This window comes from Pteropus alecto, unplaced genomic scaffold (genome assembly GCF_000325575.1).
Source record: "Pteropus alecto unplaced genomic scaffold, ASM32557v1 scaffold101, whole genome shotgun sequence".
NCBI lineage: Eukaryota > Metazoa > Chordata > Mammalia > Chiroptera > Pteropodidae > Pteropus > Pteropus alecto.
Window position 1 is genome coordinate 12288210 of NW_006432945.1, and position 27334 is coordinate 12315543.

General features: G+C 45.8%; 1 protein-coding gene across 1 annotated transcript in view; it reads left to right on the forward strand.

Moving 5' to 3' along the window:
* The window catches only part of ASTN1 (astrotactin 1), a 275401-nt gene that overhangs the window by 86719 nt on the left and 161348 nt on the right, over positions 1-27334 (forward strand). The window contains exon 2 of the mRNA XM_006907901.2: positions 11859-12046. Coding sequence (XP_006907963.1) covers positions 11859-12046 — 188 coding nt within the window. The remainder of the gene's footprint in view (positions 1-11858; positions 12047-27334) is intronic.

Below are 27334 nucleotides of genomic sequence, written 5' to 3' on the forward strand. Positions count from 1 at the left end.
ATTATTGTTAATTTGGTTCTTTACATCAGGGAGAAGATTTGCAACTGAGATGGAAATCAGAAACTCAGCTTTGTCTTTGGACTATTTGGGGGGGTATGTTTAACATAGGGGAGAAGGCCTAAACTAATTCCCGTTAGGCTGTGAATATCAGCTTCCAATTTGGCCAGATTTCTGATCATAGAGTTATTATTAAATCTTTTCAGATATCTCGTCAGATTTCAGCTGGGACACACAGTAAATATTTCTGGCAGTATTACATAACCTCAAAGACCCAAGAGGCATCTCCCAATAGAGTGCAGAAGATACTCTCTTTACAAGATCTAGAGACAGCCCCAAAGATCTATAAGCAGTGGACTTGATTTTCAAAAGAAGGGACAACGTGAAGTCTTATTATTATTTTTCTTTCTCTACCGGGCCCTACAGGCAGACACCGGGAGAGCTGCTGACTCTGGTAAGAAGTCTCACCTTTAGCCAGCCTTTGCCGGCTGTTCCCAGCATCCCATTTGCTGGCTCCGAGTGAGATATAAAGTAGAGCGCGTAGCTCCAGCATCTACCAAAATTGGGCCAGTTTTAAATTTACTTTTAGTTTTAGTTTCCCCTTTGCCCTTTAAGGGAATTACATACAGATCACCATTTGCTAGAGAATCCCTTAGAGTTGAGTCAGCTGTGGGAGGGGTCTCTGTGGGGGTCCTCCTTCCAGGGCAGATAGGAGAGGGCATTTGAGGTGATGTGGACAAATTCGCACAGGCCCTTTGAGGACAACCTCTCTTCCAGTGTCCCAGCTGATTACAAACTTAGAAATCTGTCACTGGGTCAGGGTTTTAATGGTGGACCCCTGGGAAGGTATGGTGTGGGGGGCCCAGGGGTGTTAAGTGCCTGGCCTCAAAGAGCTTGCAGCTGTAACCTCTTTTGTTTACTATCTTGTATCTTTAAATGTTTATTAGCCTTTTGCAACAAATTTTTTAGTGAAGCTCTTTTGGAATTTTGAAGACTTTTAAAAGCGAGCTGCTTCTGTATTCCAGTAAAAATAGGCATCTCATTCTGTTTATTTGATTTGGGAACCCTTGTTTTCAAGGGCACTTTTTAAATGAGTGATCTTGTCTAATTGGGACATTCCCCAGCATGGCCATTGTAATTCTAGATAGTTTTTGGTAAGATTTTGCCAATTTTATAGATAGCTACAGCTTCTGGAACCACAGTTTTTTGACATAAAAGAAGGTGTGCTGGAAGGTGATGTGTTCAACTTTTTTAAAATGTAAGGATCCCATTTTTACTATCTATCTATCGATCTGTCGATCTATCGATCTATCAATCTATCAATCTATCTAATCTATCATCTGTTTCAGTTAAAAGCCAAGCTAATACCTAAAAGGGATGTGCCACCGGGTTGGGAACTGTGTGATGTTTTACAGTGGACCTCATTGCATAGTACTTTTTTTGAGGTTGGCCAGTGATTTAGTGTCAATCTAATGTATTCCATGACCAACTTATCCTAACGTGGGAGTCTCTGGGTTAGGTGGTGAGCGCTCTTAACAACGTTTCAGTGCTCAACCCACTGCCCACCAGTTTTTGTGGCTTTGTGGCTTTCAAGACGCCCATTAGCAGTAGCTAACGATAGCCGTAGCTGATGATAACAAGCACTTATCTACACAAAACGAGACAGACAAACACGTGCTTTCACACACCGACAGCGGCCCTGAGAGGTTGCTGCAGCCTGGCCAAAAAAAGTCCCTGTGCCCGCCACCAGCAGTTCCCAAGATGGAACTGGGGACTAGAGATAGGACTGAACCAGCAGACACCAAAGAATAGGGACCACAGACTGATTCCAAAGAAACGGGGACCCGTACCTGCCACCAGCAGTTCCCAGCCTCTAGGACCTAGAGACAGAGCCGAGGGCTGGGGTTTTCCAGTTAAGTGGGAATTGTGGCCTGAACCAAGGGCTAGGGGCTAGGGGTTCTGGTAGAACCGTCTGCTCTTTGGGCTGACCTGCCCTGGGTCGGAAAGCCAATGACACCAGGAGCTCCACACATGGACAGTGGAGTTCGGAACCGAGAGGCGCTTACCCTGGTCTTTGGAAATGATGAGAAAGATGTAGAACTCAAAAGGCTTCACGGGTGCCATGCCTGCGTTTCGCATCGTTCCCAAAGCTGTCGGAGGTCTCCTTTGATTCCATCGCTGCCACCAAATCTGTTAGAAACCAAAATTCAACCGAATACATTTAAAGATCAAATTGACTTTATTTAAATCGGGTAGCATCTCATTTTAGCAGGTAGAAACGAGCTCTGAGAAGCTGTACAAAAGGGAAGACTGATAGGCAGAAGGAGGCAGGGTGAGGAAGTTATTCCAGCCAAGAGTGATTGTTTCAGGAAGGTCACCTTCCTTTGGGAGGAGCCGGGGTCTGTCAGGCAGATGACCTCATTCGTGCTGACTAGGTAATTCCAAGTTCACTGCTTAAAGGTGGCATTTCTGGGAGAAGCTGAAACTGTACGTCGGTTAGGTGTTAAGTCTCGGTTTGCTGACGGGGGGCTTTGCAAAAGTGACTCCATTTTGGGCCCGTTGTTTCTTTTCTTAAGTGATAACAAGCTCGTACACAGATTAGTCTGCAGGAAAGGACTGGGCTTACCACTGCAGGGAGCACACCTGTTACTTTAACATCACCTACCTTTGCTCTTTCACGTTTCTTTGATCTTAGTCACCACCCCTGTGTCCCTCTGGCTGGACCTGCCCATTTTAATTCATGAGTATCTTGCTAAGTGTCTGACAGCACGCTCCCTGGATTGGCCTCATGTGCCAGTCTTGGATGGGCGTGCGTAGCATCGTAACCCTCTGTGAAAGCCCTTGTGGGTGGATCTTAAAGCAGAACAAGTATAAGTGGAGTTTTATCAGAGATATCTGAAAGTGTTCAATTTTCTAAGGCACATTAGAGAAATGTACAAGTATAACTTGGACCCGGTTCCTCATTGTAACTGGGCAGATTCCTAGACTTAACGGTTCCTGAATTCTGAAGACTTTTAAACAGCTAGAGTCATTTAAAGGTACTGTTTGCTCTACTCCGTCAAGGACTATTGCTCAATTTTAGAATTCATTTGAATGATGCTAATCATGACACTAACAAACACAGTACCGATGATGATGATGATGATGATGGTGATGATATCGATGTTCAGTGGTGTTTATTTATATGCCAGATAATGCTAAGCATTTTACTTATATTATCCTGGGGTTGAAATTTGCAAAGTGAGAGAAGGGGCGTTGAAATAGTGGAAAGGAACAGGAGTAGCCTCGAAGCCAGGAGCTCGAGGATTCTCCCTCCCCCCATCCCAATTTTAGTATTTACTAACTGGTGAACTTGTTCGAGTTGTTGACGTCTGGAACTCCTTATCTGTAAAATGGAGCTATAAATACCCACATCAGAGGGTCATCGAGGATTAAGTTGGCTCATGAGTGGTGAAAGGGCTTCTTAGCAGAGCCAGTGCATAATAGGTCTATCATTACTTATTAAGCCGAATCATAGATGTTAACAGAAATACAACAGGATGAGGAATAATTAGAAATGAAGACGAATCCGGACAGTTTAGGACAGGCAATGGGCTATTCTCCTTCTGTGAGTCATTTATAGGTGCTATTTTGTCATTATCAGCTTCATTTTCCAGCCATTTCATAAGGCGAGAGCCTTAGAGGAGACCTCGCTGAAATAGTTCAGCATCACAGAATTATAACAAACACTGAACTCACTGCCGATGAAAGCCTAGAGTCCCAGAGAGGATTCGGGATGAGCGGGGTTTCACTGGAAACCTGTTCACCGGAAAGCAGTGCCCCGGCTTTCCGAACGCCAGGTGTGCGCACGGCCTCCAACGCCACACTATAGGGGAACCACCCCCAGGATCTTGCAGAGCTCAAATCAGAATTCCAATCGCGAAAGCACAGGCTTCACAATGACTTATTCTCATTACCCTGCATGCAGTGATCCGTAAATACATATTTTAACATTACAGAGTTTAAATATTATTACAAATCTTACTCGATGTCAGATTTTGTTAAATGCGGGCCGTTATCTCAATTTACAAAGGTCAGCCGGGTGGCAGTGGCGAATCGAACTACATGTATTTAAAATTTTTCTTACCAGTACATCTGTGGCTCGAATAACCCTGTCTTTTTCAGAGAGCTTTGGGGTTTTTTCACCCCCTTTCAAATGACACTCTAATGAGTATCATGTGGATAAACTCTTTGCAGAGGTTTGAAAAGACCCCAAGAAACATTGCGGTGGGAACAAGCAAACGAATTCGGATGAAATCACAAGCCATTTGAATGCCTCCTCATCTCCCTGGTTGTGTCGGAACCTTTTGGCTGCATTTTTCCCCACAGGAATGTTTTCATCTCCATGGCTAGGTAAATAGAATGTTCGTGGAGTTGCTTGATTGCTATTCAGGCGAGTGCAGAGTGACCTACTTCCAGCAACATCCATAGAAAGCTTCGCTGCTTTCCATCAGGCTGGGCTTAAAAAGCCACCCTCTGCTTTCCGGAGCTCCTGCCCACACCCGCCTCCGAGATGACACGCTATGGACCATCGAGGGCCCTCGTTCCTTTTTCTGACATCACTCCTGTTTTCTGTGTCGGTCCATTTTAGTCCATCTTCAACCTCTTCTGGAAAAGGAGAAGTGGTGGGTGGGCAGCTTTAAAGGATGTTAGCATTTCTGATTTTTCGAGTAGAGCTCTAAGAAAAAGGACATGGGAGAGGGGTGGCAGAGAGAAATCAGGTGAAGTTTTTGTTTGTGTGTGTGTTTGTCTAATCTAGACTACCCTCGTCCACATAAACAGCTAAATAACTCATAGGAAACCATTCGGAGGCATCTGCATGGGAACAATGCTTTGTAATTGGGACTACTGATTGGCGTTCCCATAGGTCACTGTCATGCTTTTGAGCACAGCCCGACCTTACACTATAAATTGAGAGGCTGGACTGAGCTGGAAGCATTCCAAACTCCAAGAGGAAAGTCTGATTTGAAAAACTTCCACGGAGACTTTGATCCAGTCGGCAGAAACATACTCAGCCTGCACCTGATTTGGGGTCTAAGTGGAGCCAAGTGTCGTGTGTGGATTTGTGTCATTGAACGCCATGATTAGTGCTGGGGAGTCCTGGACTAGTCCAGGACTTTCTAGTCCAGTCTCTAGAAAATAAGAAAAGTGAGCTTCAGAGAGATGACAGAGCCTCGTTCTCCCAGCTTCCCGTCCGGCGCCCCAGGTAACCTGCTATTCCGATTCTCTTCAGTGGATCAGTAACGCTTCAGGCCCTTTTGTTTTTGCCATTGAGAGCAAATGTCACCGAGCAGGAGAAATAGAAATTTAATTACCCTCCTCCGGGTCACAAGCAGAAATTTCGATTCCAAATCTCAGCAAGTCAGGAAGGTTCTAGTTACTTGAAAAAGGAACCTCTTGTGTTTCTGCTGGGTGAGAGATTCTTGAAACTTGAAGCCATCTTGCTATAAAGCTTTGCTCACACGGTTCTGTGGCCATCACGCAAGCCCATTGGGAGGCAGAGGAGCAAGAACAAGATGACACGCAACAGGCAGTGAGTTGAATAGAGGAGCCACAGCAAGAGTTCCTTTCCCAGTTGGGCTCCGAACATCTTTACAAAAGGATTTCCTGGCTATGCTGTCCGCCATTGTGTTGTTTTCTTAGCCAGGTCTGTAGAGAGACAAACTTCAGGCAAACCCTCATGTTCTTGGCATCTGTGCTGATTGAATTCAGCCTTAATGGGGCCCCTTATCTTATGTGGCTCTCACTCTGAGAGGTAGAGCATCGAATCGCTTCAACACTCCATACCCGACAGACCCTGTATAGAGGCCCAGCCAACTCGACCCAAGGCACGTTGTTTCTCTGGCCATTCTCCTTTCCTCATGTCTCGTGACTTTGTCCTTTCTCTCTGCATCCTTCTCCTTTGTCTGCTTTTCCTCTGTCCCTCATCTTTCTTCACAGATGGCCAGGACACTAATGTGCTGCTGTCATTATGTTTATGGAACAAGTTGGGGTCCACAGAGGCTGTCGTTCCAGAGACGTTAAAGATTTGGGTCACGTTTGATACCAGGGTAAAGACTTGCAGGGTAATTAGTGATCCTCTACTGTTATTAACCTCCGACTTAAGCAGATTATTTTCTTACAAAGGTGTTGAAAGGTAATGCCATTGTTAATGGTTTTAGTTGGAAGACCGTAATGAAGCCATGTGGGAAACTAGACCTACCATCCATATCTTTCAAACTCTTGAATTAAAGTTGGGGGAAAAGGAAAATAAAAAAAGAATTGAAGGGAAGGGGGTAATTGTATCCTTGATGACTGTCCCTGATGGACAAGACCCATTTGTTATTCTTGGTTTGGGGCAGTTGGCTTATCGCTACTGAATTTGTGAGCTCATTGCACAGGGAAACTCTGGGGAACCTTCTCAGAAGCCATTTTAGGATTAACAGCAAGTTTGAAGTCTGGATCTAAGCAAGGTCTTCTAATCATAATGGCCGTCAGAGGAGAGTGTCACTCTGAACCTTGAAAGACTGTGGGGTCAGTTCATCAGGTGCCCTCGAGATGAGTCTGAAAAGTGGCATGTCAATGCTTCTTCCTGGCTTGATCTCGCCACCCGTGCCAGCTCGTTTCTGCTCAGTTGGAGTCACCTTGAAACTCAGCCTTGCCAGGAGTGAGAAGGGGCCCAAATGCTAGAACTGCTCCAAGCCACTCTAAGTTAATCAGTGAATTAAAGGATCTTTGAGAATTTCCCCAGTTCTAGTCCGTAGTTGACTTTACATCGTTAAATACTTTGAAAGGGGGAATCGTGGATCTGGTCCTCAGCGAAGTCATCTTTTGAAACAATTCCGATCCATATTTGGTGTGTTGTCTCGGCAGCTCCGTTCTGGGATTTTCAGCATGAGGGAGGCCTCAGGCAGTAGCAAGGCCCTCGGATGGCATGGGAATGTTGTAATGCCTGGAAAAGGTATTTTTACAGCGAGATTTGGGCATCTTAAGCTAACCCCACAAAAAGACAGTGCTGCAAGCTAACAGCACACAAGCTAACATTAGAACAATGACTAAGGCCGATTCAAACGTGATTTCATCTCTCTCTCCTTCCCACTGCCTCTCCCCATCCCAGATTATTCTCTAGCGTGACTTTCCCTGCCCGAGTTACCATCATCGAGGTTCTCTGTTACATACAGAAGCTCCGAGGTTTCTGCTTTAGAAACCGCATATCCGTAGCAGCGTGAGTGGAACCTTTCTCATCAGCCCGAGGTTCCATCTGAGAAACGGGCCTGGCTCTTCAAGGCTCTGACCAACACATCCCACATCTGTCTTCCCTGTGCTCAGAGAGCGAGGAGAGGTGGAGTACAGATTGGCCTTAAGAGATGATTTGATGTTGTTTGGGACATTGAAATGGTCATCTTTCTAGGTAGTCACATGAAGCACACCCTTTTGGGCTCAGAACTGTGGATTGTCAAAGTTACAAAAGGATCTGGAAATTCATCTATACAGCCCCTCCTTAGACAGATGAGAAAACTCACGTGGGGGCAGCTCATTGAAGGTCATTCCAGACCTAGGTTTCCTGAGATCTAGTTCAGAACTTTGAACGCTGCGGAAGACTGCGTTCCACTGTGGTTGGACCTAGTCTGCCAGCTTCTCTCTTTCTGAGTCTTCTCCGTCTTTCTAAATCATGGATTCATTTGCTTCTCTGCTTCGATAAAATGGGGGGTGATTTCCCCTGGCTCCGAACTCCTTAAACTGGGATCCACAACTTTGGCAGTTGGCACCAATCTGCATTTTTAGCCTCAATCTTCTGCTACTCCCGTTCACATCCTCCACCCTGAGGTGTAACCCGACCCCCCTCGGTTCTGCAGATGTGCTATCCAGCCATTCCTTCGTACACACCGTCCTCTGCGTCTGGAATTGCCTCTGAGAATTTCTTCCCAGTTCATCTCTTCCCATGGGCTTATGCCCAGCCAAGTTCCACCCGCTTACTCAGTACCGCGATTACTGTTTACAGGACTTACTCATGGCCGTGTCTTCAGTTTCTTACTACATCAAAAGCTCCTCGAGAGTAGGGACCATGTGGCACAATTGGCCGACTGTGGCAAATATGGTGTACTCCAAAAATATTTGTTGTGTACGAGAATAAATGGCACCCTAGTTTCTGTGTATTCCAGGCAGCGCCAGAATTTTGGAAGGTGCCATGAGATGGGAGTTTTGTGTAGGAGAAGAACGGACAGGCTCAAAGACAGAGCAACCGTGCCTTCTGGAGCTCTCAGCCCCCAGTGTGATGACGGCTTCAGTGCTCATGCCACCCGTGGTATCTTGAGAGGATCGCATAGGCTCCTGTTGGCGCTTGTTTTGTTCAGCACATTTTAGCAAAGGCTCTATCTGAGCCTCGTCTGCAGCCCTTGGGAAGCCTCGGACTAGGGCGTTTCATCACCTCCCCCGTTTGCTCCTCGGAAGTCTCGGGGCAGGCTGGCATTGGTAAAGCCATTTCTGAGTATTTCTTCTTGAGATAGTTATTCTGCTGCCATGCAGACCAACATGATTGCGTCCATGTTCCACACTCTGGTCTCAGTCCCAGCAGCAATGACATTCACAAGACCTTCACCGTGCCCTGTGTGGTTTTCCATTGGTTGACCTGGGCCAGGTACAGCACAGGTAAGTAAGCTCCTGGTTCGGCATTTTAGTTCTTCCGTGCCAGGTCCTGCCAGGAGTGGGAGAAAAGCCAAGGAGAAAGCCATCTTGTCCTAACTATCTCAAATCTGAAAAAGGACATCGCCCTCACTGGCATGTGTGGCTCTCCTTCCTTTGCCCTTTGCCCTCTGTGATGAGTCTGGTCTGGGCAGGATCAGGATGCCCCCTCCACAGGGTTGGGCATGCATACCCCACAGCTGAGGCCACGGTGCTGCGCCCTCAGCCCCCCGGGAGCGTTTTGTCAGCACTGTCACCGTACCTGTGCTTTGCTTGGTGCCATTACTCCTGGAGCCCTGGAGCAAGACCCGTCCTCCGCAGGAAAAGTCTCAGGCTGACAGTAAGCACAGGGCTTCTTTCGAGGCTGGTGAAGGCATTCTGGAATTAGAATGATGATGGTCGCACAACACCGAATGTACTTAAATCCACTGAATTGCACACTTAGAGAGGGTGAGTTTGGGGACATGTAAATTATAACTCATTTTTAAGTGAAGTCATGCAATACTAAAACCCTGCGCGAAAAGTTAAAAAACTGTAGCTCAAAAACTCCTAAAAGGATTTCTCAAGTGTTTCCTCTGTGTGTGAGTGTGTGTGTGTGTGTGTGTGCGCGCGCGCACGTGTGTGCGCACACACGCTCGAAGGCAGATTATGTTCTGCGGTGTGAGTTTTGGTGGAGGGGATCTGGTAGAAGGTCATCTTCTGTATTCCCTGTTCTGAGTCAAGCTAGGGTGACCTTGGTTTGGGTATTTACGTGTCTTTGCTTCCGCAGGTAAAGCAGAGGTAATGAGCCTGACCTACTTGCTGAGCATCTCTTGGGAAATAACAATCTGGTTTGTTAAGCGCTTTAGAGCGATGAGGGGCCAGATTCTTTCTGACTACTTACAGGAAGGGCTGAAGTGACATCGACGTGCGTGGAACAAATCTCGGGCTGGGTTAGGTATAGCAGGTGCGGACGGGAGGCTGGATGCACGCTGCTCTGGGTGATTGCATGATGCCATTAGGTGCTCTCGTAGGAACCGGTAGTGCTGGTGATTTTTCTGTCTGTGTGAGAAGGAGACAGAGCTTGGTTTCTACAGCAATGACAGGGCGAGGCCTTGGGGGAGGAGGGTGTGTTTTTCAGAAGGACTCTTCCCAGTGCTTTGATGTGGAGGCGTGGTAAGCAGTTAAAAAGGTGCTGCTGTCCAGGAGAGTTAGTGGCTGGAGGTGACCTGTGGTGTGGCTGCGCTGGTCCAAGTGGGCGCCCTCAGACTCACGCCCAAGGGTTCCTCTTCACCTGGAAATCGCGAAATCTTCCTCAGCAGAAAGGTAAACAGGAAGCCAATGTCACTGCCTCATCAGGCTGTGCCTGTGAAAAATCAGGACCAGGATGCAGGGGACTTTGCACGCTCATACCCTCTGCCCACAGCAGCTTCCTGGATGCTTGTGACAGTCACTTCCTAGAACACGGACAGCTCACCAGCCCATCACCCATTGGGATGAATGAGTCCACTAGGCGATTAGGGAGCAGGGCCAAGGACGCGAGGGAGCCTGATCACCTTGGCTGTGCTGCCTGCTGGACCTCCTTCCCACTTCCTGGTTTATTCTGCACTCTGGTCTGTGGGATAAGAGATTATGTCGGTGTCTTTCAGGCAACAGCTGATGACCTGGGGTTCATACACATTCTTTGCGGGAATCACCTTCTGAGAAGGCTGCTTTCTTCCCCTCTTCCACCCTCTACCCCTGCAAAATTAGTCTTTCTTTCTTAAATTTTGTCCTGCACGTGGTGTAACACTTACCACATCCATTTGTGGTGGATTACCTTAGAGATCTTGTTGAGGGCCTCTTTTAGATTAGTATCTTAGTGCCTAGAACAGTGTCTGCTGTATAATACACACCCAATGTATGTCTGCTAAATTAATGAATAGATAAGTAAATAAATAAAGCAGTACATCATTTGTGCCTTCACACAAATAATGAAAGATATTTACACACTCCATAAATATTTAACATTGCTTTCCTCTTTATGATTGTGGTACTTGATGAGAATACTCTTCTAAATGTGTCTTATTAAATCTTTTTTATGTCTATGGAATTATTTTTTTGGTCAAAGGTGATAAATTTTGGGAGAAGGAGCCATGCCTTTAAAAAATGAAGTTTCATAAAGCAAAGCTTTTATAAAGCCAGAGTGTGTTCAGCATAATATTAGTTCCTTAGGGTGGTAATAGTTATTAAAGAAATAATAGTTTGGGGGCCAAATGAAGTTCGGGAGAGACCAAGTTAACCAGGTCTCTCTATTGTGGAATGTCTCAAGGCTTTGACATGATGTTGCTTAGTGTTACGAGCAAGAGCAACACATGATGATGTACTTCTGCAGCAGTATCTTAGCACCAACAGCATGAAGTGCATCGTAGGTTTTTGGTATTTTGTTATTCATTTGATGCTGATAGTGCAATGCCCTGGTCTGGAGCCCCAAGAGCAGATGAATGCTTGTGTCTGGGATAAGAGCCCACTTCTATACCACCCTCTCCACGTATACTTCCTCTCCTCTGCAAAAAGGAAGAGAAAAATTAAAGGGAGTTAATGCATTACTTTACCTGCCACAGCAAGTATCAGACATCTCCAGTGGACTGTGCAGCAAATGTTTGTGGTTTCAGAAATGACCTGTCAGCCCCAGCTGCCCTGCAGTAACCTCCCAGGACTGTTCCATAAGCGCCAGTTCTCTGCATAGTAATTACCAACTCCCTCCTTGGTAGATTCACCAGAGTCTAGAAGTAATTGCTAAGGAACTCACACTTTCTAATTTACAAGAGGAAAACAACCTTGTATTTACCTTGGGGGGCGATCAGAGTATTCAGACTGTGCTGGGTAAAGGATGATATTGATCATAGAAGTATGGAGAAGAACTTGAATTTTTACCTTGGTAGTTTTCTCAATGGGCGAGAGTCGGGCTCCCTAGATTATTGTGGAAAGACCTATGGGAGATAATTCTCTTCTTCTCAGCGTCTGTCCTCTTCCCTGAGATTTGGAGCAGCAGTCAGCCTGACCTAACTATACCTGGAACCCTGTGTTGCCTTCAGCTGACACTGGCCGATCGGTACCAGTGTCTAGGAAGAAGATGAATAAGAAGGTTCGGACCGATACAGTTGGAATTCTGACCTGTGCCCTTGGTGTTTGCCCTCTAGAGATCTCAGGGAACACAGAGGACATCCCTCTGGTGCGCTGGAGGCAGCAGTGGCTGGAGAATGGCACTTTGCTTTTTCATATCCATCACCAAGATGGCGCCCCGAGCCTCCCTGGACAAGACCCAACCCAAGAACCCCAGCATGAGTCGGCAGAGGAGGAGCTGAGGATTCTGCACATCTCAGTCATGGTAAGAACAGCACAGCCTCAGCCTCTCAGGCCAGAGCTTGTGTTACCTTGACATTGAGAGTCTTGGTGCACAGATGTAGCTCTCTGAGACCCAATGCCATAATGATCATTGATGGGAAATGCCTCTGCCTGTGGCCTACGTAAAAGTTGCCTATTGAAGAACAAAGACTTGAAGTAACTTATACACACCATCAACAATATCAGATGAGGGCAGTGATTGTCTTAGAAAGGAGTGATTCAACTAGTAGATCAGAATATCTTATAGTAGTTGCTCAATAAATGTTTGCCGAATGACTACATTGCTAAGCTGCTTGCTGCTGCCAAGCCCTCTTCTCTTTTCTCTCACCTGGAAGAAAGTCAGCATCTTGGGTTTCTCTCTTCTTATAGTGAAAGTCATGACTATCAATAGATACTAGTCTCTCCTTGTAGCCCCGCTTAGAAACATCAGCATTGTTCTTCCTATTCAGAAATTATGTAAAAGATTATAAGATTCCAATTAGAAGATTCTTCCTCAAAAAAATTAGAAGAGTCTTCCTAAAATTCTAGGAACTTGTGTTTTAGAATCTCACCAGAAAGAAAGAGCTTCAGTGGCAGTCAGGGCTTTGTTCCGTGGTGTTTTGCTCACTGATGTACCCTGAGCACTTAGTGCGATGTATTCACATAGCTAATGCTTACTAAATATTTGTGGAATAAATGAATGCATTTTCCAGTGGAGATAGAAAATACCTGTCTCATCTGGTATTTCATGTCTTAGTATTAATGTTGGTAATACAGTCCATCTGCTCCTAGGTTGAGGCTTGACTGATTAGTCGTGGGCCATATATATGGAGGGCATGGGCTAGTTCACTGCTAGGAAACTCAACTAAGAACCAGTCTAGGTCCTCGTCCAATCTGATAAACTCTCAGAAGGTGAGCCTTTCATTTCTTCCTCAACCAGTGTCCCCATGAAAAACTGGCTTGATAGATTACCTGTACTTATATACAAGATACTTTGTTTAAACTATATGATCAAGAAAAGAGTTTTCGAATAGCAAACGGTAAGCCTCGATGTCTGGGTATTCTGGAAGGCAGACAGGTAACTGAGATTGCTGTGCCTCATATTTACACATCCATCGAGGTTTATAGCATGGGCGTCGCAGTACCTGTGCATCTTTAATCAAAGACCAGTGTTTCCTCTTTCAAAGAAGCTTGCCTTCTTCAGTGCAGTTTGTAGTTTCCAGAGAGTGGTCATATCAGGCCGACGGGCCAGATCAGCCCTGACATTGGGTGATAGATATCGAGGCCACATTGTCTTCATATTTATAATACGGTCTGATTGAAAAGAAGGACACAGTGGTGGCCTTCTCACCAGCCAGCCACACCCTCCCATCAGTGTGGGCAGCAGCCATGGTCACGGGTGGTTTTTGTTTTGTTTCTTTTAGTCCAAGATCGTTTCAAAGAACCGTTCCTTGTCACACCAAAGAATTGTTTAGGGTAAAGAATAGTGTGTAGAGATCCCCAAGAACTAATACTCGGTGTGATTCTGTCTGAAAGAAAGACCCTGAATACAAGAAGTCAAGACCGGCAGTGTGTCAGGAGACGTGTGTGGTGGGGCTGGGGTTGTGGCGTGAGGATCCACGAAAGCACAGCTGTCCCAGTGGCTACATCACATCTTGACTGTAGCAGGACCCCTGCTGTCTGTCCTCAGAATGAGATACTCCAGTAAGTTCTCTAGAGAAGTGTGTGTGTGTCTGTGTGTGCGTGTGCCCGTGTGTGTGTGTACTCGGGTGTGGGGGTGGGTTGCAGTGAAGATAGAAATACACTGATCACGGATGCCAGCGGAAGTGAGGAAGAGGTTGTACCCTTAAAATACAACCACCCCTGTGAGAAGCCCTTCATTACAAATGTTTTTCTTCTTTCGAGACATCCCCGGGCAGGGATTAATGGACAATGTACACCGAAATGGAAAGATGAGAAAAGCCAGCTCTAGACCTGTGTCTTAGATCTTCCCTTCAGAGGCTGCTGGTCACTCGCAGCAGTCCATCAATGACTCTCCATTTTCCAAATAAAATGGCAGTTATTATTCTTTCAGCCATGTTTCAACTATGTTACTGTCAGCGAGGCCGGAGGAGGCAGTGGTTGAAAGGGCATGGGCTAAGGGTGCCTGTGGACAAGTCTGGTGTCTGTCTCTGGCTTAGCCTCTCGGATGTGGATAGGCCCACATCTCCCTGAAAAACTTAGGAAGTCCTTTGACTTCTGCAGGAGACTAGGGCCCCCATGGTGAGCTCCCTCCCGTCCTCATCGGAGACGGCGTGGACGGTGGCGTCTTCTGCAGCCCCGCGTACTGTCTTGCCTTTCCTCTTTCCTGTGCCCTTTCCCGCTCCACCACACACTCTCGCACGCTGCCTCTCCTCTCCTTAAGAATCTATTCTAGAAACAATTCCAAAGTCTGAAGTTGGGGATCTGCCCTCAGCTTGGAAATCGAGCCTGAGGGCCTCCTATTCGAAGCTGTGGTTCCTCGAGTTTCTTATGGCTTCTTCTTAAGAGAATCAGAGATGGTAGGCTTTATCCGATGCACTTTATACCGTGTCCTCTGGCGGTAGGTAGGCGGCCACCTGAGGCGTCCAGAAGGAGCGCGTTCTAGGCGTGAGAAGATAGCAGATCCTTTGACTGACAACAGTGTTGGGGAGCGAAATGCACTTGAACACAGTCTTACTACCCAGACCCTGTTAGTTATGCGATAACAATAGCAGGACTATTTTTCATTAACTATAACGATCACTATTGATACAGTTTAGTTGGGACCCAATTAGCATAACTCAAAAAAGAGAAAAGTTAAGGCGATTATCAAAACATGAATACACCCAACCTTTTCTCTCTCGTTAAGAAAATGTATATTTAAAAGCTTAACTGATTATCCTAAGTATTTCCATTATGTGCTCAGGGAATTAATGATTCTATGAAAACCTGAAAGTTTACATTTCTCTCATTTTTTATTTATACTTTTCTCATCCATCTTTCCTCAATGCAGGAACCACTGTTTACTTTTATATTTTGCATTTGCCATGTTTTGTTTTAAACCCAAATGAGAGAATGGGAAGCAAAGGAAAACGTTTTTTTTGTACCCTCATGTCATCGTATGAATGAAAATAAGTCCTCTCTTCCACCGTGCCTACTATAAAAATACCATCAGCAAGATCATGGGCTTGCACAAAACCAATACCTCAGCTGGGAACTTGGCAATTTAAAGCTTTGAAAAACCTTTTACTTTTCTTATTTTTTCAATCACACCCTAAAATTTTTGAACTATTTTTTCCAAAGAGGTACTATTCTTCCTTGCGTAGCATAATTGGATTTTCCTCCTGAAATCTCGTATCATTGCTTCAAGGGTCAAATGATGTATTTTAACCTCCTGCATGATTCAAACTTGGCTGAGGAGATTTATTTCAAATTTTGCAAGATAATTGACATTTAAAACTACAAAGTACACAAGGATACTCTTTTTCAAACTCTTGAACAAGTGAAAGAAAAATCATCAAATGAAAATTGATGTGTGAGTTTAAACCAGAAGTCAGTGAATTCTTCAGTAATAAGCAAATTGTTTATTCTATAGATCAGGTTTTAATATGGCTTTTCATCACATATTCAGACTGTGTAGATTTAAATTTCCATATTTTACTTTTGCTGGTTTACCATAAGATCTACGTTTTTCTTCTTAAAGCGTATAAAAGAATTTAATGATATATAATAGAATGATAATGTATTATCTACATATTTCATCTTTGTGATTAAAAATGGCAGTATTAATAGACTTCCTATATGCATATAGTTTGGTTAAATGGATTTTTCACAGCAAAGAGCTTTTCAAAAATGTTTCAGTTCAGTACATATTTTGAAGTGATAATTCCGACTGGTAGATAGTCTCTTTCCTAGTTCAGGCTTCTTAGGCACAATTCACAATTGTGGGGAAGAAAATAATCTTTGAGCATTTGTCTCTCTCCCTGAGCATGGGAATAGAGCCCACCAATCAGACGCGGGTGCTGCTCAGGACCACTAGCCCCCTGTGTAGAGCCCATTGGCCAGCAAGTGCAGGCCCATGTGGCCTTCTACTGCTGGCTCCTCCGGTGTCCCCAGGCTCTCTGTTTCTGGGAGCCTCAGGCAAGCCCAAGACACAAAGTTTTCTTTAGGGAGAAACAATGGCGAGAATAAGGTTTAGGGTCAAAAGAGACCACAGGTGCTATTTCAGAGTCTCAGAGCACAGGAACTAGAATGGGCACACTAGGGAAGTTCCAGTCTGGGACTTTGGGGCTGAAGTTTGGGACTGAAGCCCACAGAACATGCAAGGGAGCCTCTAGGACCATGTTTCCAAGACTGCAAACAACTTTGTGCCAAAGGACCCATCCCTGCTCCCCCTGTTACATTTCATTTATAGTTATTTATTTATTTATTTTTAATTTTTAATTTGAGCACAGTCCTGAGCATCATGTGTTACCTGGCTTGAAACTGTCTTCATTTCACTGCCAAAGCTCAGCCACTTCTAGGGCAGAGAAGAGCAGTTCCGAGCGTGGTCATCACTGCGTGCCACCAAGACCGTCAAGTACTTATAGTTTGTGGGCACAGGGGAGAGTGCTAGATACTTATTTTCTATCAGCATCTTTTGCCTTCAGAAAATCTGTTACAAAAATTCATTAGCAAATTCGTTAATCAGAGTCGCTTTTGCATCTTATTTGTCGATTGATATTACTTGTGTACTTCATCATGGCCGAGCCCTCTGACCTTTAAGAAACAAATGGAGGTGTTTAGACGTGTCCTGTGTTACCACAAAGGACAAAACTAGAGTAATACATTGAAAAGTATGAAAAGACAGGCCCTCATTCAGGGCAAGGAACTTTTCTAGCAATTCGAGCCATCCGTCATGGGGCCAGACTGACTTACTGGTCTGACTGCCCCGCTGCCAGAGTCGTCACTGTGTATTCTGCCTTCCATTAGGAAAATGGTGAGCAGTTCCTAAAATAAACAGCAAGATCCCTGAAAACAAAACCTCTTTGTTCTTGGGATTCTCACTGAGAGACTGACTGTGCAACGGACTGGAGATGCCAGAGTCCTTTTGGAGGCTATTCCAAGTGCCAAGGGAAGGCTTGGCTTGCAAGACTCCTTACCTGGCACCGTGATTTAGCTGTGCATCTCTTGCAGGTACATGGGAGTCCGTCAGCTATTCAGTTGCTCAGCTGTTCTGTCTTGCTTGCTGCCCTCTCGTATTCCTAAAGAGTAGGAGCCGAGGTGTAATAGAAAGAAACACCGGGTTTAGACTTGGCAGGTGGGCATCAGATCCTGGCTTTAGCACTTCAGGTAATTTGCTGACGCGTTTGGAAGCTTCATTTCCTCATCTGTGAAATGGATGCATCGGTTAGGCATTTCAGTTGTAGAGAATGGAGATCCACTCGGGCCTTCTCTGTAAGTTTTACTATAGAAATTCATATGGAGGTGAGGGAGACAGGAATCCTCTGATTTAAAAAAAAAAAAACATCCTCAAAGCAAAATTTCATGAAGCCAGAAGCTGGAAGACTGTGCGGGATCCAGGTCATCTGGTCAACCCGTAGCCTCAGCAGTGTGTGGCTCTCCCTTTTGTACCTGTTTCCAGTGCTCCTGTGGCTGTAATTCGTCCCCTTGTCCAGTTTACTCTCTACATTCCTCCCCGTTTTTGTTTTTTGTTTTTTCCTAATTTTGTGCTTTTGCTTATCCAGTCACCTCACTGAGGACCCTTCCTGACTTCTTTCAGTGTTTCGATGGTTTTAACTTTGTTCCTAGGCTGTCAGATTTCCTGCTTTCCCTCTCCACCCCCTTGTTCTTACTCCTTAGGGAGAGAAGCAGATGGCTGTACCTAGTTGCCATAGTTCCTGTTTGTTCAGAGCTTTTCTTGTCACGTTATCCCATAGGTGGATAAAACCCTAACCTTCTCCCGTTGGCTGTAGTTGTGAGGAGATTGGCTTCTGTGGCACAGAAAATAAGCTCTCCTGCTCCTGGCACAGCCAGGAACTACTTCCTTAGCAGAGGCTGAGAAGCCATGATTGCATGGCTTACTTGTTCAGTACAACAGACATAGTGCAATCTACCTTGTAGAGATTGAGGAGAATCGAAGGATGATGGTGGCATCATCGTTATCGCCATCACCATCATCATCATCATCATCGTCAACATCATCAGCATCACCAACTTATTTTGTACTGACTATGTGCCAGACACGACTAAGTACTAAGTACTTTCAGTATGTATTAGCTTTTTTTTTTTTTATTATTTTTACCACACTACCACCAGATATGGTTCCTTATTATCTCATTTTACAGGTGGAGGGACTGAGGGCCAGATAAGATAAATCACTTACCTAAAGTTAAGCGACTGTCAGGTCGCAGAGCCAGGATGTGAGTCGAGGCATTTGGCAGCGTCTGGACTCTGTACTCTGGGAAGCACTCAGCTCATACCCTGGCCCATAGCGAGTGCCCAGTGTATATTCATCACGTCATCCTACCAGCTTTTGTTGTTTAGACTTCTGTCGACCGAGGCTTGTCTGACACTTTTCCCCATTTTTTACTTCAAAACTAATAACTCTATGAGCACTAGGACCCACAACCGAGGTAGAACAGAGATATCTCTTTCTGTAGCTCTACCAGGCAACTAACCCCAGAAGCTCAGATTCTGTTCAGCTCGGCTAAACCCACCTGCTAACTCTGAGTTCAGCCACGCCACCTCACAGCTGGCAGTGGGCTTATTGGCAGGGAAGGGAAGAGGGCAGTTGGGGACTTCCAACTCTAAAATTGTAAAAGTCATGTAACAAGAAACAGGCTTCTTTATATCCATACTTTCACACTTTCAGAGTAAATTTTTAGAAACTAAGAAAGCATTTTAAAAGTGTTATCGACTTATCGATCTAAAAGAATCATTGACTCATTTATTCATTTAGATATTGATTCTTTCATTTAACAACATCTGTCAGACTTCAGGTACTTTTTCTTTAGCTACCAAGAAGATAGAAAACTCACAGTACAAGACTCTGCTTTCGAGGAACATTCAATCATATTACTAATACTTAACATTCGAGGACGGCGTTTGGCAGAAGATGAGCCTCGTGGAATGTACCGTCTTTACTATTCCTTTCCATTCTTTACATTCTCCTGACAATTCTCTGCTCTTCTGTTTCCTGAAGCTCATAGAGGCCTTAAGTTACCCCTACTTTTCCAGACGTCAAGGAAAATAGCCAAGAGGCCAAATTTTCACAAGGATACTAATGTTTTTCAACAACTTGATGTAATATTCTGTTCGACAATTTAACTCGCTTGATATAGAAGCCAACGATTTACTTTTAAGTATTTAGTTCCAAAAATCCTTGAAGATCCTTTTGAAAGCAAGAGTCATAATCTCCGCAGGGTTTAAGTCAATATTAAGAGCTGGTAATAGTCATAGTCATGAAGCTATCACTTCACTCACTGTGTTCCAGACAATGTGTGATATTATTTTCATGCGTAATATCAATCAATTCCCATGGTAACTTTGTGAAATTAGATATGAATCTCCCCGTTTTGCAGAATTGAAACTCTGAGACTTAGAGAAAGCAAATCTCAGAATCAAGGTCACACAGGCGGAGCCAGGATTCAAGGCAAATGCATCCGACTTCAGCCTTCGATCTGCTGTCAGACTCTGCTGCTTGGCGGCAGCACAGCTGGCTGGTTTCTCCGGGTTTCCAGGCTGTGGGATCACTTTGTTTCTTTTAGCTAGAGCGGTAGGAACCCTGCACTTGGTAGAGATTGGGAAGGCACACAAAGAACTGGACAAGGTGCGGTCGTGGTGGAGTCTCCGAGCCACTTCGAAAGGCGGAGAGCTGGATTGGGCAAAAAGATCAAGCATTGCAAAGTAGCTTGGAGTTGGCTCTGAGCCCAGGGTGTTGAGAAGCCAATCGGGGCTCTTCGTCTATGGCATTGAAATTTAGCGAGATAATTTATAGCAATTTAAATCCTAGTCCTACCACTTACCTGATTTTCTAGTGACCTTGGACAAATTGCTTAATCTCTCTAAACTCACTGTCCTTATCTATAAAATGGGAATAATAATAGATTCTATTTCATAAGCTGTTTTGATGATTAAATGAAATGATTTTCATTAAGCACTCCCTACAATGCCTGGCCCATGGGAAGTGCCCAGTAAATATTAACTAGGGAACTCTTGGGGTGCCATGCAAGCTGCCTGTAACAATTCTGTGTGCAGTGTTTTACCCAGGGGCCCACTACCTCAGGGAGGCAGAAACGCAGCTGGGATCATAGCAACCTCTTAGAAGATGCTGGAGGGGCTATGCCCAGGGAAAAGACCAAGACAATTAGGGACATCGGGATGATAGAATGAACCCATCACATAGCCGGGCTGCAGTCATGTACATCCAGGGTATTGTTAAGCCACCTCTGTGTCATTGTTTATAGGGTTTCCTAGCAGCCATGTTATGGTTAAGGATGATAATCCCAGTTCCTAGCTTCCCTGGAAGAACTTGACTCATTTATTTTTTCATCAATTCAAATGATGTCATTATGGGAATTCCTCTTCTGCCCAGGTATCCACACATACAAGGGTTGTTATTACATTCACAACAGGGAAAAGAAGGCATGGAGTGGTTGGTTAACAACCAACATTGGAGGAAAAACCCAGAGATGCTTATTCCTAATGCTGTTGACTTTCCTCTGGGTCATGCTGTCTGCCCCTTGCCTTTGCCCCTCTCGAAAGCTTTGGGATTCTCCCACAGACCTGATGTCTGTCTTTAAATATGACCTCAAACTCACACCATGGGCTCTGGTTGGATACAGTAGATGTAGCCAGCTATATATACCCATAGAGAGAACACTAGCGTGGATCATGGCAGGAATTGATCCAGGGCTCAATGAAGGGCCAAATGGTAAACATTTTCAGCTTTGCAGGCCCTATGAGCTCTGTTGCAACTGCCCAGCTCTTGCCAGTGTAGTGCCAAAGCAGCCATACACAGTATGTAAGTGAATGGGTATGGCCGTGTTCCAATAAAACATTATTTATAAAAACAGCCAGGGGGCCATATTTTACCTAGAGGCTATAGACTGCTGACCCCGATCTACTACTTTCTCCTCTTTTGTCTGCAGAGCCCAACAGAGACTAAAATCCAACAACTTGGTAGAAGCGATAGCATCCTGTTTGCAGTGTAAAGACAGTAGTTTACTAGTTCTCATCAGACTCTCATAGATTGATTATAATTGTCACTGAAGGCAGGCATTGACAAAGATTGTTCTTGCTACAAATTCAAGATACGTCGTATTCACCAACTCAGGTGACATTAGCCTCTCCTGAGAGGTACCAAAGGGTTTAGTGAAGACAAAATTCGACGAAAACAAAAGAAGAATGGACCTGATAAGAGAAGTATAAACAAGATACCAATTAGCAAATATGCTTCTGTTTCCTTCCCTGTAAGGCTGATGACTTCTGCTGGGTTTCAACTGTGACATACACAGTAGACTTTTATGAAAAGCCTGGATGTGTGAAAACAACCCCTTAAAGTGAAATACTCATAGATGTGTACATACGGGAGTAGAATTATGCCAGATGTGTCATGATAAGGTTGGCCTGTGTAGGACTGATATGTAAGGACTTTAAGACTTAGCACCGGCTCTCTGTCTTGCTGATGAGGCTGAGGGTGGACAGAGCATTTTAAGACCTTGCCTTGTAAAATCAGCCGTGACTCTCTCAAGTTTCTGCTAAAGTTGATTCAAAGTCTTGCCCATATGTAAGGCTTATGTCAGTAGCCCTCTTCAAGGTTGTTTAGAGGTCTCTTTGGTACATCTGGGGAGGTCAGGAGCTTCTTAATGCTGCCTTGCTATTTATGATTCTCTTGATCCCTCTATCTCTGCCACTGGTACCCTCGAATAGCAATGGAGATGAGTCAAGTAGCCTTGTAGCTCAGAATGACTCAGATGCTCAGATGATTGGCATATCGGACTAACGCTGACAGCAGTGGATGCTTCAGGGAGCAGTAACTGGGACCCTCTGGGCTCTGGCTCCCACTTGCCAAGTTTGAAGGTAAACGGAAGGTGATTTTAAGGTGAATTATTCAGCCATGGTACTGTAAAGAAGGCAGGGCTGTACGAGGTCCCTAGGGGAGCTCTGACACCAGGTGTTTATTGAGGAATTCAGCCTTTTCTTTCCTCCCTTCCTGTGTCTTGTCTGAGGAAGATCATGAAAGGCTTTAGGACTAAGACACATAGCATTTTGGATTTATGAGTGAACGTGTCCGAATTTGGCATTTATGGGCCTTCGACACATTATTACGAAGTGAGACGAGCTGCCACAGAGAAGAAACTCAGAGAGGCTCTGCATCCCCAGTGATGAGACAACACCCTCCTTTATTTCTTTTTATTCCCTAAATGTCCTGGAGCGTATATACATCCAAGTCACCGTCCCCAGGATTTCAGCTGGCTCGTCAGTCCGCAGCCCCAACTCACCTCCACGCTCTGCCGACTGGAGCAGGCGCCTGGGCATCCAAGGCCCCCGGCCACTCCAGGGCAGGGCTCCCGGCCTTGGACTCCACCTGAGGTTGGGATGGGACAGCACCAACAACTGCCAGGGCTCTGCTCAGAGTTTCTACAGAAGAGGGATGCAGGCGGAGGAGCCAGCTGGACTCACCTGGATTGCATCTTCTCTTCCTTCCCCAGCAGCGACTGAAACTGGGCCAGGGAAGCCAGTGACCTACCGCCGGATCCGACCACTGAATTAAAATCGGAGGCTTCCATTAGGGTCCCTCTCCCTTGAAAGTCCGTGAAACTTGAGGCAGGTTCCTTCACCTCCCTGAACCTCCGTTTTCTCACCTGTAAATGAGCGTTCTCGAAATTCTAGGCATTTCTTTTTTTCTTTTCCACCATATATTTAGGCAATCTGTGTTCGTGTTTTCTAAATATTTTAATTTTAATCGACTGGCTTTTTCAGATGGAACTCATTTTAGCCATAACTTAGATCAAAATGCCAGCAAATTCATAGGTTTGATGGTATAGTATGGTATAGTTCGCTATTTCAATAGAGGTTTGGAAAAACAATATTTTATAAAATAAATAATAAAATGAAAACGTTTCACACTTCTGCCAGCCACTGACGCAGCGTCGACCAGAAGTGCACGGGTGGCCTGTGGGAACCCCGCTTTGGGGACCCCGGGCTGGATGACCTTGTAAGCTGCCCCCCACTCTCACATTCTAGGGACATGAAAGCGAAGGACTCATGGGATGCCACCGATCCCTGGTTACAGCAGACTTCAGAGTAATATGTGAAAAAACTTTATTCCGTTCCCTGCAGCAACTCTGCTCTTTTTTTTTTTCTTCCTTTTTTTCCCATTTATGAATAGGAGGTGATGGTCTCTGGGGAAATGGTGCATCTGTGTGCCTGGGAGGGAGCTGTCACTTCCCACTGTGCCAATCCCTTGAAAGAAGTTTGATGGCTTTGAGCGCTTTTCCATGGCCCCGTGGGGCCCCTCTGCAGGCTCCCTGGGGTTTGCTGGACTGCTGACCCAAGGCCTCTTCTGTTCATCCCGCTCTGCCCCACATAGTCCACTTGGGGCTCCCTCGATGTGTCCCCCACCTTTGCTGACAGGACATGCTCCAGGAGCCTCAGGATGGAGTGACCTCCGGACCACGTGAGGCAGTGCAGGCCACGGCAAGAGCCTCATGCTTGGGGCATTTGACAAGGAGAAATGTCCCATGGGATCACCTCCGGAGGACTTCGGGTACTCTGAGAAGAGGGCTTTTATCTCCCTGTCTAACATGACTGTATTGTATCTTAGTGAGAAAAGTCTGCTTTTGAAGGAAAATTCCTGACAGGGAAGTGGACTTCGACTTACCAAATAACAGAGCCCCTCCCAGGCTTCCCTTCGGGTGGGCCCCACTGGTTCACGGACAGCCTCCGCTCAAGGGCAAGGGCGAGCCAATGCCATGTTCCCACCAGGAACGGGAGGCCCCTCTGAGGCACAGGAGACTCAGCCGCCTCCCCCTCCTCGCCTCCCTCGCCTGCGTGCCCCTTCTGACTTCCTCTGCCTCTTTGATCAAGCTTGGGTCTGATGTTCATTTTCACCTGATTTCATCTAGTGAAAAAAGTTAGAATGGGAAGTGAGCCATGTAACTATTCCTGCGTGATACTCTGAGCAGATTCAAAGGGCTGTGTCTGCATCCAGAAATTTTTACCAGCATCTGTGCTCAGTGCTGTCTTCTTACCCAGCTCATATCCTCCCAGGTTGCTGGGGTTACAGAGACAGAACACTCGAAAGGAAGAAAGACAGTTATTTCACTTGGAAATCATCTGCACAAATAGTGCATTTTATTACTTGGGGACAGAAAGACTTCAGGCTTCCTGTTTATTCTCACTGCCTGGGACCACCCTTCCTGTACCTTCCCGCTCCCTGCACCTGCCATGGCCATGGCATTGTCCTCTCATGCCCTCCCTTCGCCTTCCTGTGTACGTATTCAAACCTCATCTACCTTTCAGGTCCTACCTGACACGTCTCCATCTGGCCACCTTCCCTGAGTTTTCAGCCAGAGACCATCAGTTTTCAGCCAGAGACCATGCCTCCCACTCGGATTCCTGTGGCTGAGCCAGAAGGAAAGACTTCTCCGAGGCTCCCTCCTGGCTGGCATCTCTTTCCATCCCATGTGTCAGTATTTTGATGAGCCTTTTCTTCCCTCCTAGACTCTAGCCTCCTAAATGGCAAGGTCTGGTCTGGCTGATGCATCTTTATATTTCTTACAGCTTCCAAGCCCAGTGCTTCCTACAAGAAACATCCCCAGTTGGTGTTTGTGAAATGAATATCATTTGTTTGTATTATTTTTTTTTTTTTTCACTTGGCCCTTCAACTGTCTCCGTCTCCAGCCATGGCTCCTTTCCAGCAGGCTTCTGACTTACAGATCTGTCTGTCTGGATGTCCCTCATGCATTTCCGACAACACGGGTCAAACGAAATGCATCTCTGTCTTTCCAACCACCCTCTCCACCTCTTGTCCTCCGCCTCACTTGGTGGGAGGACCACACGCGCGGTCACCCAGGCTATGTGACCACACGGTCACCCTTCCCTTCCTCTCCTTTCTCATTCAGTCCAGCACCAAGCTCTGCTCGGTTTATTTTGCAGACATCCCTGGGTTCCCCCTCCTGGTTCCCCCTCCTGGTTCCCTCTCCACTGCTGCTGCCGACGCAGGCCCCGTCACGCCTCTCCAGACTGCTGCGGCGGTCCACCTGTTCACCCGCCTTCTGTCCCCGTCGTTCCCCTCAAAACTTCCCTCTCGCTGCCACTAGTCTGTGCCTAGGAAAGCGCGACGTGGACAGCATCACCTTCCTGGTGAAAGCCTCGAGTAGTCCCCTCCACGCGGAAAGGTAAACTTTTCATGGCCTGACCCTTGCTTTGCCACACTGACCAGCTCAGTCATCTCTCCTGGGCCTCCTTTGATTTTTAATACTTCTATGATTTCACTCATGCTGTGCCTTTGGCTTCGAATGTCTCTTGTCTCCTCTGAGTGGGGTCCCTTCTAATGACTCGTGACTTTAAGATTCACCCCGTGACTTCCCCTAGGAAATGGCCTGGCCCCCCTTCCCTCTAGGCAGGGCTGAGGGTGCTGGGTAAGTGCTGGCGCACAGTCCTGCCATCGTCCCTGTCTGTGTGTGAGGCTCTGTCCCCTGAGTGCAGATTCCCTGCCAGGAGGGACATTGCATTTCCGCACCCTACCGGAGGGCTTGGCCTTTGCTCGGAGGCCAAAATGGACAGAATGAATGGAAGGAATGAATGTGAGGAAGACTGAGCAAGTCTGACAAAACAGGAAACTGAGGCTTAAAGAGGTCGAAGGGCAGCATGGCTGGTAAATGGCTCTATGGGAACCGGGGGCCAGCTGGTGAGTCAGTGCCCCGTCCTCTGTCCCACGAGACCTTTGTCTGAATGTTCTGCTCTGGTCTCTTCTCTGGTTGTTGTGGCTTCTTTCTCTCCATTAAATCCTCACCTCTCTTCACACATTCACAGAAAAGGAGTCTTAGGGAAGATTGTCACACACCAGAGCTGGCTAGGTCACAAAGCCATCTCTCTCTCTATATATATATATGTATCTATATGTCTGTATATCTATATCTATATCTAAATCTATCGATATAGATATAGATATCAACTTTAAAATGTTTTGTAATTGACACTGAGCAAAATCACTGTGAAAGGTTTTCAGAGTGACAACTTCATTTTTGAGTGTTATGGGGCGTAAGGACCGAAGTCGCACCACCTGGTTTGACGCAGTGACGAAGACCCCGGCCGGGACCTGGAGGCTGCGCAGCCCCTGGCCGGGACTCTGGGCAAAGCAAGGCTGCCCAGGAAAAAAAAAAAAAAAAATCCCTGTGTCTTGTCCTCGGTAGCTGCGTTCACACCTCTGCAGTTCGCAGCCACAGTGCCATGTCCCCATCATTTGTAAAGTGTGGCAAGTGAATTTGATACTAATAGTAGTAGGTGAAATGCTGAAAATTGTGACTGGTTTCCTTTTTTCCATTAGAGCAGAGGCAACGTTATAAATGACCCATAATCAGGTCCCTCTCACTCAGCTTGCTTTCTGGTATGGCTTCTTGACTGAAGGAGAAAAAGAAACAGAGTTACAGCTGGTGCCGGAAGCGCATCAGCCCCTCCGTGTGCCTGTGGGGCCTGCCCAGTTCGTAGTCCACATTTGTCATGGTGTGGTGGCAGCGAACACGTGACAATGCTGGTCCCAACAGTGTGTTGGCTCTCTTGCTAAGCCAGATTTAGTTTGCACAACTACGGAATAGACTTAAGAAGAACTTCTTCATCCTATCTGCAGTCAATCTGCAGAACCAGAAATATAAACGTAAATGCACGTATGTGTGTATGACCTCTCTGGTGATGAGACTCTATTAATGCATCTATTAATAAAAACAAAAAGTAAAGCTTTAGTTCCCAAGAGAAGGGACTTCTAAAAAAATTTTTTTACATCATTCTCTTTGTAAAGCACTTAGTACGGCTCTTCCTATATTAGGTGTTTCGAAATGTGATGACGAATTTCTTTGACCTCTCTGGGGTTGAGACTCTATTCGTGCAGAGCTCTGTGGAATAGAGTAAGGTCAAATCCAAGTGCAGGTCAGTTAGTTTTACTAGAAAAATATGCTCATCGGTTTAAGCGAGCACTCCGCCATCTCCCAACAGTGTGCCCATGGTACAGAAAGGTACAAGCTAGAACAAGGATGGATACATATAAGCCATCACGCCTTCCGCAAGCGCGGCTACTATCCTCTGGATG